Genomic DNA, 15,222 nt, shown 5'->3' with positions numbered 1-15,222 from the left:
ATATGCTTCGCAAGAAAATGGAAGCAAGAGGAGATACCAGAAGAGGATGAATGGCTAACAAAAATTTTAGAAATTAGAAATATGGACAGCATTACTTTTCTACTATTGAAGAATAAAGAAATGGGAAGGAAAGAAACAGATTGGAAAGAAATTACTGAATATCTGAGAAAAAAGAAAGAAACGATGATTTGAAACTGTTAAGAAGAAATGAAAGGTAACACAAAGAGAGAAGGGAAAGAAAGATGAGAGAAGGATAAGAAATGAAGACATAAGACAAGATGACTATGTAGAAGACTTCGGAAAGATACCAGAAGGTCAAAAACCTCTCACTAAATCATTCTTTTTTTCCTTTTTTTGTCTTTTTTCCCTTTACCTCTACATTTTACATTTCACCATTTTCACCTTTCTCACCTTTTCTCTTTTCTGGTTATTTTTTTTATTTCATTCACTATGGTGATTTTATAGAATATGTACTTCTTTTTAAGAAAACCTCAATAAAGATTATTTTTAAAAAACAAAACAAAGTATAATGGTAAATATACTCGTGCCTACTCAGAAATGTAAAGGGGACTAAGTCCTGAGTAAATGTAGATAGGTCTTTCAGCTTGCAGTAGCAAAAGGGTAGCAGATGCTGGTTGCAACTGTTTAAAAACCAGAGGCCACCAAGAGACCAGGAGAAATTCACAAGAAATCAAACACCCTGGCAGCACTCTCCAAGCACAAACATGGATTTTGAATGCGAGTGCTGCATGTGTCTACAGCATACACAATATCCATCAGTCTCCTGTGCCCTAGCCTTGTATGGTGAAGGTCTGAGTCCCTCTACGGAGGTTGAGAAGATCGGGATATAAAAGTTTTAAATAAATAAAATAAATAATAAGGCGACCACAAAGGTCCGATCAAGGGTCAAAATGACACACTTGCTTTTATCGATCTTGAATGTACTGGCAAATCATTCTATGGAGTTTTCTCTCTCAAAGTTTAGGACTATTTCCTTACATTTGGTTGGGATGTTCCTCTCCTGTACAGTAAGAGTGTTCTCACTGTCAGCACTTCGCAAGCGCCCACGAGGATCGAGATACTGCACCGTCAGGCCCAGATTCTCCCCGTTGGTGCTCAAAGAACGGCTTGAGGGCACCAGTGTAAAGAGGTTGCCTTGGTGCCGTCGAATGCGAGGAAATGTCCTTCGACCTGCAAAGTCAGCAAGTGTCAGAGAAGGAGAAGTGAGGTTTTCAAATAAAACAATAATCCAAAAACTAGGCTGTTGAGGGGGGGGGGGGGAGGGGAGAGGTGCAAAAATATTCTGGTACTTAAAAAACATTTTTCTAGTGATTACTTCCCAGAATCTGGTATCTTGACACATTCTCAGCACATGTTCTTTTCAGGATATAGCAAGGCTTATTCTCAGTAGACATGACATCTATCTCCTTATACCATACCAGTAGTTAGGGGAGATGCAGCGTGATTTCCATCACCCATCCCTTTATTTTCTCTAGCTATTTTACTACAGGAAACGAGAAAGCAAAATGCCAACTCACTTATGATCCTTTACCTACGTCTGTCCATCTACACAGATTCAAGAGGAGTGGAAGGTTTGGTAACTGAGGAAACTGATAGGTCTCTTTGGAAGAAACATGAAATGGCCACCTTATCATGAAGATTAAAAGTAGGGTGATTTATAACAGATAAAACACACCCACCGTCATTGTAATCTTTATGCTGCATGGAGACATGGTAACGTCGAGGGTACGTTCCACCTTTCTCTGCTTTGTCATAGATTTGATTCTCACGATCTAGAATGGAGACAAAGTAAGGTAGAAAAGTTTTATTAAATAAATACAGTAGAAGTTGCAGAAAACTACATTCCTCTCATGTAGGTCCTGTGATGGGGTTGAGCAATAAATGAACACTAGCACAGAAAGTAATGTGTAAGAACCTTAACAAGAGCTACACAGATAGATGTACGATCTTTTTTAAAGCTACAAATCAGCTGAGATGATGCAAACTGTCTTAATCTAATCAAGGCACAGGCTACTCCCCCCCCCCCCCCAAACTAATTTAGAAAGAGCTAAACTATGCGGCTTGGCAACTCATTACAAAAGAGAACCTCCTTCCTCACTGCTCAACCGACACACAATTTGTCCCACATTCATGCATATTCAATATACACAACCCCTACCCTTCCCCTTCCCTCCCTAATTCCTTTGATCTATCCGATTGCCCACCCTTTCCCTTTCCCAAACACTCACTATCCTTCAACCTAATCCTTTATCCCAATCCTACTATATTTACCCTCTTTTTACCTTTTTTGAACCCTAATTTTAAATGTATGTATAAAAAAGTCTCAATAAAAATATTATTTATATATATATATATATATATATATACACACACACACACACACACACAATCACACAAATGGTTACTCTCCCACACAAAAGTCCAAAGAAAAGTATTTTCTTGGAGAAGCTTTCCTATGGGAATGAAAAACACAAGACACATCAAAACTAACCCACATTTTTGCCTTGTTTCGTCCACTGCCCTCAAATGATTTAAAATTTGCGGAAGGGAGATGGTATCACCCCTGGATTGTTTGGAGCCTAGTGAAGCCCATCAGGTGTTTGTGAAAACTGTCTCTTACTCCCTGTACAGTTCCCCACTTCACTGTAGTAAGTAGTTCCAGGAAAATGAAGAAACAAAAGACAGATATGTTTTCTGAAGATTCTGATAGGCCACACCCAATCTGGAAATGGCAAGAGTAGGAGAAGTAACCTGACCCCTCACCCGTCTTCATCCAGTTGGGAATTGTCCAAAAACAGGTAAAAGTTGACAGCCCTATTGCTTATATACTTCTGAACATCATTATTTCATCGGAATCCATGTGGAAAACATAAACATACAGCAGAGGACAATAAGGAAGTTCTTTATCTCCTCACCCTTCCTAAGAATCGTCCCATTAAATCACTGACTTACCTGTAAAGTCTTGCCTATTGTCTGGGAAACTCTGAGCCCTGGATATGCAGGATTTCAGGAAAGAAAGGCTGTTGGAAAGAAAACACACTGGAAATTAGGGGAGGAGATAATTTAATTTAGTATCTTACAATTGGCTGGAATTATCTATATTACATTGGAACACAACAACAACAACAACAACAGCTCACTCCCTAAGATTAGACAAAGACTAGGAAACGTAAACAGTAGCAAATGACAGTAGAGTATTTGCATCGAATATAGCATTTTGGAATTTCTGCAATGTCAAATATAGGTCTTCTCATGACACTAAACAAAATCATTCAAATTTGGCATGAATCTGTTTTCATGTCTAGTTTCATCACAGAAACCCATGTCAAGAGAGAAACTGATTCTGCCACCTTCCCTGTTATTATTTACACCACCAACCAGGGTTATCAGCAACTGAGGAGAAGGAATCATCCAAACCCAAAAATAGAGAAAGAGTAACCAGAGATGTATCCTGAGTATCCTTTTCCAAGGAAGCTTCACGGTTTTTGTGAGATGGACCTGACAGCTGTCATGAGAGGTCTCCATCAGCTGAGGGGGTCAGGGTCCAGGACAACCAGAGAATGGCTTTACTGAAGCATTCAAGAAATTTACATGGCAAAGTTCCTTATCAGAGACATCTCATTTTCCTCTACATCTATTTCTGGCCTAGCCAGTTATGTAACTTAAATAACATATTAATTCCAGACTCAGGTTCTTAATTTTTGGCTTTATCAGCTTATCACTGCTCACTATTGACACTGGGGCATGGATACTGTAATGATGTGAGTGATTATAGTCTCCCTATCCATGAACAATTTCAATGTTAGGACACACATCAAGCAGCCCTAAAAATCAGCTAATACAAGTTCCAGAAGCAAATAACTGATGTAAATATAGGGAAGGGGTTACAAAAATAAGCCATGTCAAATTGTGTAAGTATGCATGTGTAAAGGTGTACAGTGGAATTCCAAAAGCTCATAGCCAAACTCAGCAGAGGCCAAACTCCTCAGAAATCCCAATATGCTAATCAGATGCATGAAGATAACACTGGACAACACAGATTTTGAAGCTTAAAATGTTAACCCTGTTTCTGGGTATATTTGACCTGAATATTCCAAAATGACATCAGTTTTACCCCATCAGCTCTAGTTTTTTGAGATTTGTACATCATATACCTGTCGTCATCTGCTCAACCATTGAAAATCATGATAACCATACCTAAGAAACTAGAGCTGATGTGGTCTATCCAATGCAATTTTCTGAATCAGTGCCCAAATAACCCCAGGATCAGGACTAAAAACAAGACATCGATATTTTTTTTGGTTGGGCTGTGTAATCTATTCCAAACCCATCCAAGTCCATACCTGTCTCCTGATTGGCTCAAGGACTGGCAGCTCCCAGATATAGAGTTTTCAGCACTGCTTAAAGGATCCAGCATCTATAAGGGAAAGCCAACGAAATGAATGTTGAATCTGGCCTGGTTTTGAAAGTATGATACAAAAAGGAAGTATGGAACATCTAAGAGACCATTCTGATTATAGTCTAGGACAGGGGTCCTCAAACTACGGCCCGGGGGGCGAATACGGCCCTCCAAGGTCATTTACGTAGCCCTTGCTCAGGGTCAACCCAAGTCTGAAATGACTTGAAAGCACACAACAACAACAACAGCTCATCAGACAAAAGCAGGCCCACAGTTCCCAATGAAATACTAATAAGTTTATGTTTGTTAAAAATGTTCTTCGTTTTAATTATTGTATTGTTCTATTGTGCATAGGAATTCATTCTTCTTCTTTTTTTTCAAATTATAATCCAGCCCTCCAACAGTTTGAGGAACTATGACCTGGCTCTCTGTTTAAAAAGCTTGTGGACCCCTGATCTAGGAGTCTGATCCATCTTAGTCATGTGACCCTGATTATGAGAATTATAATACACAATCTACTATTAGAATAACATAGTCAATTTATCTGTATTGTCCTCTAACATAAATTTTACTTGACTCTTATCTTTATTTACTGTGTTGATGGAGGAATGAACAGGGAGGGGAAAATCCAGTAACCAAAAAACCGTAAGAAAAACCATAAGAAAACCAAAAGAAATAGCCTTTCCCTGCCATACATTTCAGCATCTCAGGTAGCAAGCAGATTTTAATTTATTTCTGGTTGATTTTTCGAGTAAAGGCAGCGCTGTGGCCCATTAAAGGGAGGAAATTTCATCCCTGATGCACCACACTTGCATGGCTCTCATATAATTTACTGACAAAAGGAAACTAGACAATCAGTGGTCTGACTCCATAGTAGTGTATAGCAATACCAGATGAACAGCACAACTGAGAAGATTAGAAGTTATCACTGGTTCTCCTTTTTTTCATTTTTACTTCAAACTCACGCATTGTTCACTGGTTTCTGGAATGAATTCTCCTTCACTGTTAATGCTGGTATAGGAGCCCTGACGAGCAATTCGCTGCTGCCTCTCTGGGACATACCCTGGAGGGGGTGAACTTCGGCCCGTGTTTTGAGAACCTGAGGGTTTTAAAATGAAAAGAATGCACACATTTGAAAGGAAAATTGGACAGTTGTGTTCTCCTGTTCTTTTAACACTCCTGTTACAAAATAGTACGCATGCACTGTACAATAAGGGAAACGTGATGACTGTGACCAAGTGTCAGTATCTGTAGGTAACAGAGAAAATGCAGCGGCAGTGGTGTTCAGACATATATTAGGAATATGGCCTTAACAGAAAATAGATTACTTGAACTTGTTTGAATAATATTGTAAATAGACATCAGAAAAATATGTGAAAAAATATGTATCTTTTCCCACTGAGAAGCTTTCATGATTCATAACCTAAGACTACTATAGGTAGAGACAACTTGTATAGAGCAAGTCAACTAACTTAATTTCACAAGCTAAAAAGTATAGAAGTAGCCATATAGATGGACTCATTTACTGAAATCTGGTGGCCTTTTATTGTATATTCCAACAATTACAACATAATTTCCCATTACTCCAGTAACTCACAGTCACCTTTGGAATAATCAATTGTCCTAATTATCTATGACATTCCCAATCATTTGCCAATCAGCATTTCCCTCTTGTTTTTCTTGTTTATTTTTTGTGTGTATCTTCTGTTATTGTTTCATTCAACAAAACATAATAATAAAATCAACCACATTGCACACTCAGCCTTTGGCATAAGATAGGAAGGTTACCTAATGAAATAATTAACTGGGGACATTTGAAACCAATTAAATAATGTCAAATTCAGAATGGCAGGTAAAAGAGGCACCATCTAGCATGCTGCCTGCATTTTTGCTGCTATTTTGCTGGCTTCCTATGCTTAGGAATCTTTCCCTGATTACCTGACATACTTTGCTGGTCCCTCGTGTGCCATTTTTGTTCTGTTGATAGTATAATAGAAACAACATTTACTTATGCTTTAACATTATCAAAGGGATATGAAATTTTAAGAGAACTCTGTATTTCCCCTCTCCCCAAGCTAAAGCCTGTTGTTGTTGGCTGTGATCCAAAGCAGCTTCCAAGGCCTCATATACAGTTGGGCACTTGTAGTGACCATTCCTACCCATTCCCTTCTACCACTGTATCTGCAGGAAATGTTTTTGAAGTTGGGGTGAGTTTTGGTGCAGCTTATTATATATGAAGAACTGATTCCAGAAAAATGGGGTACTGTATTAGTAGCATAATTAGCCAACAGAATATATATTTATTGTTGTTGTTGTTGTTGTTATTATTATTATTATTATTATCTTTTTTTACACCCCGCCTTTTTTCCTGTGAGGACTCAAGGCAGCTAACAATCCACATTAGACAAGTATAAAAAGTACAATACAAAAGTTAAAAAACAAATAAAATAATAGCAGTGTGGAAAAAAGAATTTAAATAGAATAACTACACTAAAATTGCCTTTAAAACTCATATCAAATAAAGTATGATACCATGTTGTGTGTCTTAAAATATTTATATGTGTACAATTAAAAGTACTTTTTAAGTAAAACTTTGTTTGAATAAGACATTAAATCCATACAATGTACAAATGATTGAATTTTTCACCTTAATACTGAACATACGTGCCTGTATTTATTTCTAAGACTGTGAGCACACACACATGTATGTGTATGTATATAGCCTAAAAGATGGCTGTCTTGATTTTATCATAAACATAATGTTTTAGCTGTATGTTTAAAATATAGCCATGCTAAGTACATTTGCACCATCTACTGGTTATTAGAGGAAACAAGCAACTAAGAATTTTATTTTTGAAAGAGCTAATATGCAATCAAAAGAAAACCAAAATCCAACCCCTTTCAGATGGAGAACTGTGCATTTTTATCATGAAGCCCAACCACCAGACGACTAAGATAACGGAATAAAGCCTCTCTCTTAAGAAGTATGTCAAAATTAAGAGAATAAAAGTGGGGCTTTGCCTTATTCTGTCTGAAATCCACAGAATGGGAGAATGTGAGTGTGTGTCTGTGAGAAAGTGGGAGCAAGCAGGAAAAAAACCAAAACAAACAGTCCACATCTGAGTCTTTTCCTCCCAGGTAATAATAATAATAATAATAATAATAATAATAATAGTAATCTTTATTTATACCCCGCCACCATCTCCCGCAATGGGGACTCAGGGTGGCTTACATGAGGCCGAGCCCAAACAACAAATTACAATAAAATAAGATACAAATTGCAATAAAATAAACAACAACAACAACAACAACAACACTGGTTTGCATGACTGTATTTACGGTATTTGTGCTGCAGCATTTGTGTACCAAAAGTGTAGGTGCCAGATTATCAATACTCACTGATTGAGAGATGCCTACTTCTGGTTTCAGGTGGCTGGTAAGTAGTGCTCACATCACCCACAGATTGGGAAGTTTTGATTCTGACTTGCTTTGGCATTCCGGAATGTGATGATGGACTGGTCTGTTGAAAACATGTATACCGAGTGAGACCATTACGATTTTAGGAATTCAGGTTAAGGGTCTAATATATTACATCAAATAAACACAAGGTCAGGAATTCCAGGAAAAGCAGGGCAGATGTTTTGGACAATAATTAAGCATAGTGTCTGAAGTTGTTACAGGCAATATGGTAGTCAATGGAAAATATTACTTCTGCCAGACAGGAGATGTGGTTTTGATTCCTCTTGAGCTAGGGAGGATACCAACCTGAAGCACTTTAAAAAGTTAATGGTAAAAGGAGTTTTAATTTTATATGAGAAATATCCTGAATTCAATACATCTTGGAATTTAACCATGGGAAGACAAAACCCTGGACTATTTTTTGTATGAGGGGTTCAACATTAGCAGAGAGATTATTCTACCTTGGTCAGACCACACCTGGAAAACTGTCCAATTCTGGGCATCACAATTTAAGGGAGACGTTGACAAGCTGGAATGTGTTCAGAGAATGGCAACTAAAATGATCAAAGATCTGGAGAACAAGCTTAAAGAGCTGGGCATGTTTAGCCTGCAGAAAAGAAGGCCGAGAGGAGATGTGATGGCCATGTATAAATACACGAGGGGAAGTTATAAGGAGGAGGGAGCAAGTTTGTTTTCTGCTTCCCTGGAGATTAGGATGCGGAGTCAGGCTTGCCTTGCAATCCTCTGGTCTTAGGGGGAGAGTTGCCTGGTAGCTACGTGGGCCTCATGGAGCCGCTGCGGTGGCTCCAGCTGCTGCTGGGGCTTGCCTCGCCAAGCCCCCACCCCTCCGTTGGGCCAGGCCTTCTCCTTCCTTCCCTCTTTCCTTTCCTCAATCCCTCCCCTCCCCAAAAGAAAAGGACTCTGCCTTCCTGCATGGAAAGGGACATTTTTCTTTCTGGGGAGTTTTAAGTTATTTCCACTTCATTTTAAAGGTATTTTGTTTAAAAGGCATAGATCGGATTAGAATGTGTTTTGCTGTCAAATTTGGTGTCAATTCATCTAGTGGTTTTTGAGTTCTGTTAATCCCACAAACGAACATTACATTTTTATTTATATAGATACTCATATGTCCTATATACTTATTTGTAGGGAGGATACGTTTTCAGCCTTTACGTGGACACATTTAAACCATTGGTAATAGTGGGCCCAGTTCATATGAAGGACTTTTGGACAAAGAATGCCACAGTTGTATTGGTAGACTTGGAAAATATCAAGAGAGAACATGTTTTATCAGACATGGACAACTGAATCCAGTCCCACAGATATGGGAGTTATACTGTGCCAACAGTGGGTGGCCCTTCTGCACGTTGGAGTGTGGTCTGTCCATTATTGAGATGTTTGTTGTTGTCAAGATTCCCCATATGTAATCTAGGCATGACTGCACTACTTTCTGTTTAACAAGGGTCTGTAGCGAATGAGCCTGATTTTACTCACATGGTTTCTGTCCTGAGACAGCAGTAATATTCTAAGGCTTTTCACGTTTGAACTTCGGTCTAAAAGGTCTACTGCTTTGTCGAGATCATCTTGACTTTTCAAGGGAATAGATAACTGCAAAAGAAGAACAGAGACGTTTAATTAATAAAGATGCATTGCACTTTGAATTCTTCCTGGCACGAAGAGAACTAATAATGAAAGAATTACCTCTGAGTTTGGTGTTATTTTAAAAACGTAGGAGAAGTTGAAATCAGTATTGTAATACTTAACATTTTTCAGCACTTTAAATTAGCCTTCAGAGTTGTTGCGTTATATTATATAGTTTCAGGATTTACAACAACTGTACAGTCTAGTTAGAAGTATTAATGCCATGCTGTAGACTACAATTATCCAAATTACAATTTACAGTATTCTCTGGTGCTTTAAAAGGCAGCCAACAAAAGTGCTGAAATTATCAACTCACAAATATGTTTGCAAACGGCAAATTCTAAGATTCTCGCCCATGGGATGGCTTTTATTTTATTTTCATCTTGAGCCCCCTCGAAGAGATAGGGAAGGACAACAACAACAACAACAACAACAACAACAATAATTTAAACCAGTGGTTCTCAACCTTCTTAATGTCATGACCCCTTAATACAGTTCATATTGTGGTGACCCCCAAGCATAAAATTATTGTTATTGCTACTTCATATCTGCAATTTTGCTACTGTTATTATGTAAATATTTGATATGCAGGATGTATTTTTATTCACTGGACTAATTTTGACACAAATACTCGATACGCTCAAATTTGAATATTGGTGGGGTTGGGGGGGATGATTTTGTCATTTGGGAGTTGTAGTTGCTGGGATTTATAGTTCACCTACAATCAAAGAGCATTTTGAACTCCACCAATGATGGAACTGAACCAAACTTGGCAAACAGAACTCCCATGACCAACAGAAAATACTGGAAGGATTTGGTGGTGAACTACAACTTCCTTGAGTTTTGGAGTTGTAGTTCATCTACATCCAGAAAGCACTGTGGACTCAAACAATGATGAATCTGGACCAAACTTGGCTCAAATACTTAATATGCCCAAATGTGAACAGTGGTGGAGTTTGGGGAAAATAGACTTTGATATTTGGCAGTTGTAGTTGCTGGGATTTACAGTTCACCTACAATCAAAGAGCATTCAGAACCCCACCAATGATAGAATTGGGCCAAACTTCCTACACAGAGACCCCCAGGACCAACAGAAAATGCTGATGGTCATGCGACCCCTCTGAAACCTCCTTGTGACCCCCTAGGGGTCGCGACCCCTCCAGGTTGAGAAACACTGAATTAAACTGTGTTAATATAATTAGCACTCCATTTGAAAAGTTTGCTGCTGTTCCAGACAGGATTTGTTCAAATCTTTCTGTGGATTATTCAAAAGTATTTATACTACTACTACTACTACTATTTTCACTTCAGACTTCAGAAGTATTAATTTTAGTGAAAATTGGTACCTCATTATTCATATAATGGAGATCTAGCACTTGACCAAAAGCTGTTTTCACTTTCTGCTGCACATCTTCATAGCGGACAGGCCGGGTGAAAGGAATAATCCTGGAAAGGAACACCAAGACATTAACTATACAAACAAAATTAATTTTGCACAATAATTCATACAAAAAAGAGTTGAGAGACAGTCCACAAACATGGGTACTTCTCTTTAGTTTAAGCACCACTACATCAAAGTTCTTGAATAATGTATAGTAATATGGAGTTTGTCCCTTCCTCCATTAGAGAAATAATTTGATCATTGTCTCTCTAAAATTAATCTCAATTAGGTGATGGAAATTCTATGGAAAAGTCAGCGTTCAAAGATTATATCTTTAGATGTGCAATTAATAGCATATGCTACATAAAGATGATTAGCAGTTAGATTTTTAGAAAACTGCAACATCCAGGATCAGCTTTTTCCGTGGCTAGAAAGCCATGAGCAAGCAATGCTCAATACGATTTTAAAAGGTATACTCACATGGAGTTGTATTCCACTTTCCTTAATATTTTATCTATATATGAAGTTTGCATGAAAACAGCAACTCTATCCAAGATTATATGGAATTAAAAAAATCAATTCTAGCCTTATGGTCACCACAGAGACATTAGAATAGAAATCACAACATGACATTCTTGGCTAATTTATCCAAATGCAATGGTACACATGGAAGAGAACAAGAGTCAATATAGGATAATATAGTGTACTGCAGGAGAGTGATGTTCAGCCATAAAGAGATTGTGTGTGTTTGTGCACCTATGTATACATATACATGGAGATTGTGACTGTAAAAGAGTAGCTTGATTTTAAGTGGTGTGCTCTGCAATATGATTTCTTCATTTTATTCGGACTAGATGTGTTTATATTGTCTGTTTCGAAAAGGCCAGTTGGCTGATCAACACAATTGTTTCCTTTCAACTTCTTCATTTATATAACAGTTAGAAAGCAAAATCACAAAAACATTGGGTTGTTGTAGGTTTTTTCGGGCTATATGGCCATGTTCTAGAGCAGGGGTCCTCAAACTTTTAAAACAAAGGGCCAGGTTACAGTCCCTCAAACTGTTGGAGGGCCAGATTATAATTTGAAAAAAACATGAATGAATTTCTATGCACACTGCACACATCTTATTTGTAGTGCAAAAACACGTAAAAACAATTCAATAATTAAAATGATGAACAATTTTAACAAATATAAACTTATTAGTATGCCAATGGGAAGTGTGGGCCTGCCTTTCGCTGATGAGATAGAATTGTTGCTGTTGTTGTGTGCTTTTACATCGTTTCAGACTTTGGTTGACCCTGAGCGAGGGCCAGGTAAATTACCTTGGATAATTACCCTCGGGCCTTAATTTGAGGACCCCTGTTCTAGAGGCATTCTCTCCTGACGTTTTGCCTGCATCTATGGCAAGTATCCTCAGAGGAGGTGACTACCTCTGAGGATGCTTGCCATAGATGCAGGCAAAACGTCAAGAGAGAATGCCTCTAGAACATGGCCATATAGTCTGAAAAAACCTACAACAACCCAGTGATTCCGGCCATGAAAGCCTTCGACAATACACAAAAACATTGTTGTATCTATTCAGATATACTACCTTGGTTACTTTTTATTTTAAGCAAAAAGCGAACCACAACAACATTTTTTGTATGTCAATTAGGAATCAATCCAACTTCAAATCACTCCGACACTGGGTAAATATAGCTGAGCTCACAACTGCAGCACAACTCTTCATAAGACAAATGCACACTACTCATATACACACACCTGATGTTTTTAAAGTCTTAATGCATTTTGGTACTTTTAGACAGAACATTCCTCACTTAAATATTTGTGGCTAAATCTGGCAGCTCTGCTGAAATCAAGCCAGTGCATTTCAAGAGCAAGACTACATAGCTGCATAATTACTAGTTACATACAATTGAGCTTTTCATTTCAGTGGGTATGTAAAACACACACTGCACACCCTACTGAGCCCCCTGCCATGTCATTTCAAAGACACCTGCTTCACACCAGGAAAAGGCAAAAAATGGCAAAAACCAGTGAATGTTTATCACCACTGCACTGTAGATTCCAAAACACTATGCCTCTGTTGAACAGTGCATCCATCTGTTCCTACTGCGACAGTACACAATTATATTAGACATCCTGTCACTGTATTAACACATCTAGTAATCTCATGGCTATGGCTGCTTGTATTGCTCCATGTTTAAATTCCACAGTTAATGCCAAATAATTCTATTTAAATCTTCATGTCCAAAAAAATCCCATGTTTAGATATTTACTTATGGTGTAATGTGAATATTCTGGTTTATCTGGAAGGAGTAAAGTTCAGATTTACTTTATTTCACTCTAGCTGTCTCTGTTGTTCCCCAACTACTTGACTGTCTCAGCCTCTGAGTCTCAAAGAAATAGGGCTATTTGCATTTAGGAATAGTTGTTTTAACCCAGATTGGATTACTGTAATGTACTCTATGTGGGGCTACCCTTGAAGATGGCTCAGAAATTTCAAATGGTTCAACGGGTGGCAGCCAGGTTACTAACTGGAGTGACTTACCGGGAGCGGTCAACCCCCCTGTTTTAGGAGTTCCATTGGCTACCGTTCATTTTCCGGTCCCAATTCAAGGTGCAGGTTCTTACCTACAAAGCCCTGAATGGTTTGGGACCTGCCTACCTACGTGACCGCATTTCTGTTTACGAACCCACGCGATCTCTTTGATCATCTGGAGAGGCCCTGCTCTCGCTCCCACCCCTTTCACATGCGTCTCTATGGTGACCCCCCCCCCCCGACTCACTCCCTAAGGAAATCAGACAAGCCCCCACATTGGCAGTCTTTAGGCACACGTGGCTGTTCCAGTGTGCCTTCCCTGAATAAAGGAAACAATGCCCTGCTCTGACCAATTCCCTGCAAAATGTCCTCAGAAGCACTTTAACTACCCGTTGGGTTGCTCTCCCTACATTATCCTTTAAACCCCTCCTGCTTAGATACATCTACCTCTGTTCACGCCCAGTGTTTACTTTAAAATTTTAATCTATTACATCTGGCCCGGCCATAAAGGTTTTAAATTTTTGTGTGTTACTGCTTATATGTGAGTTATATTAATTGTATTGTTTTATTTGTTTACTGCTTTGTTGTTTTACTGATGTGTTGTTGGCCTCATGTTAGCCGCCCCGAGACCCCTTGGGGAGATGGTGGTGGGGTATAAATAAAGATTATTATTATTATTATTGTCAGAGAAGGCAAACACGTCCAGAGAAGGGCAAACATGTCCAGTTGATTAGGTAAGATAGAAAACAAATTGTTATTATTATTGAGATACTCTAAGATCAGTGGTTTCCAGAATTTTTACCTCTCCTTTACATCTGAATGTGAATATACCCCTACTCTCTGCTAGATATAGTATGTGAATAAAAATATTTTGTTTTTTTACTGTACTTACTATTGTGATATATAGAGATAGATAGCATGCCTATTATACTTCTTTATTTATTATTTATTCATTTCAAACATTTATATCCCGTCCTTCTCAACCCGGGAGGGGGGACTCAGGGCGGCTTACAACTGGCAATCATTAGATGCCAACAAACAATCACAATATGAACAATTAGCATTAAGTAGACCAACAAGATTATAAAATACATTAAAATATAAACCATTAAAATATTAAAACACAACCAAGCTTAAGTCCCCAATCCAAATCATAGTCCAGAATTCCAGTCTAAGGTATATTCATCGACAATTCTCAGAAGTTATTGCAGTTGCTGCTTGGTCAGCTGCCCAAAAGCTCGGTCCCAGAGCCAAGATTTAAACCTTTTTCTAAAGGATAGGAGAGAGGGAGTCGCCCTGATTTCAGGGGAGTGTGTTCCATAGATTGGGGGGGGGGGCACCACCAAGAAGGCCCTGTCTCTTGTCTCCACCAGTCGCACTTGTGAGGGTGGCAGGATCGAGAGCAGGGTCTCTCCAGATGATCGCAAACTCCAAGGTGGATCATAGAAGGAGATACGTTCTGAGAACTAAACTGGGATGGAACAGTAGAGGGCTTTATAGGTCAAGACCAGCACTTTGAATTGTGCTCTTTGCAACCTTCCTCTGTCATAATCCCAAAGAGAGACAGGGCTCCATATTTATACAATTTACACAATTAATTAATTTATGTAATTAATGTTTCAACCACCACATTTCCGCCACCATCTTGTAATAAATGGTGATAGAACTTTTCCTGTTTTTCTCTTTAATAAAGCTATATAAGACAAAAATAAAACCTGAATATTAATTACAATTATGAGTCTTTCATATCTGAGCAGAAATTCTTACTAGTGTTAATTA

The 15,222-nt window shown here is 38.4% G+C and overlaps 1 protein-coding gene across 1 annotated transcript in view; it reads right to left on the bottom strand.

Moving 5' to 3' along the window:
- Nucleotides 1–15,222, bottom strand: part of MAP3K3 (mitogen-activated protein kinase kinase kinase 3) — a 57,194-nt gene that overhangs the window by 18,610 nt on the left and 23,362 nt on the right. The window contains exons 5-12 of the mRNA XM_060781318.2: nucleotides 10,867–10,966; nucleotides 9,374–9,487; nucleotides 7,820–7,940; nucleotides 5,386–5,519; nucleotides 4,365–4,438; nucleotides 2,974–3,041; nucleotides 1,701–1,793; nucleotides 1,000–1,191 (exon numbers count right to left, since the gene is read on the bottom strand). Of these exons, the coding sequence (XP_060637301.2) occupies nucleotides 1,000–1,191; nucleotides 1,701–1,793; nucleotides 2,974–3,041; nucleotides 4,365–4,438; nucleotides 5,386–5,519; nucleotides 7,820–7,940; nucleotides 9,374–9,487; nucleotides 10,867–10,966 (896 nt within the window). The remainder of the gene's footprint in view (nucleotides 1–999; nucleotides 1,192–1,700; nucleotides 1,794–2,973; nucleotides 3,042–4,364; nucleotides 4,439–5,385; nucleotides 5,520–7,819; nucleotides 7,941–9,373; nucleotides 9,488–10,866; nucleotides 10,967–15,222) is intronic.

This window comes from Anolis sagrei, chromosome 6 (genome assembly GCF_037176765.1).
Source record: "Anolis sagrei isolate rAnoSag1 chromosome 6, rAnoSag1.mat, whole genome shotgun sequence".
NCBI classification, from domain to species: domain Eukaryota; kingdom Metazoa; phylum Chordata; class Lepidosauria; order Squamata; family Dactyloidae; genus Anolis; species Anolis sagrei.
This window is presented reverse-complemented; position numbering and strand designations above follow the sequence as displayed.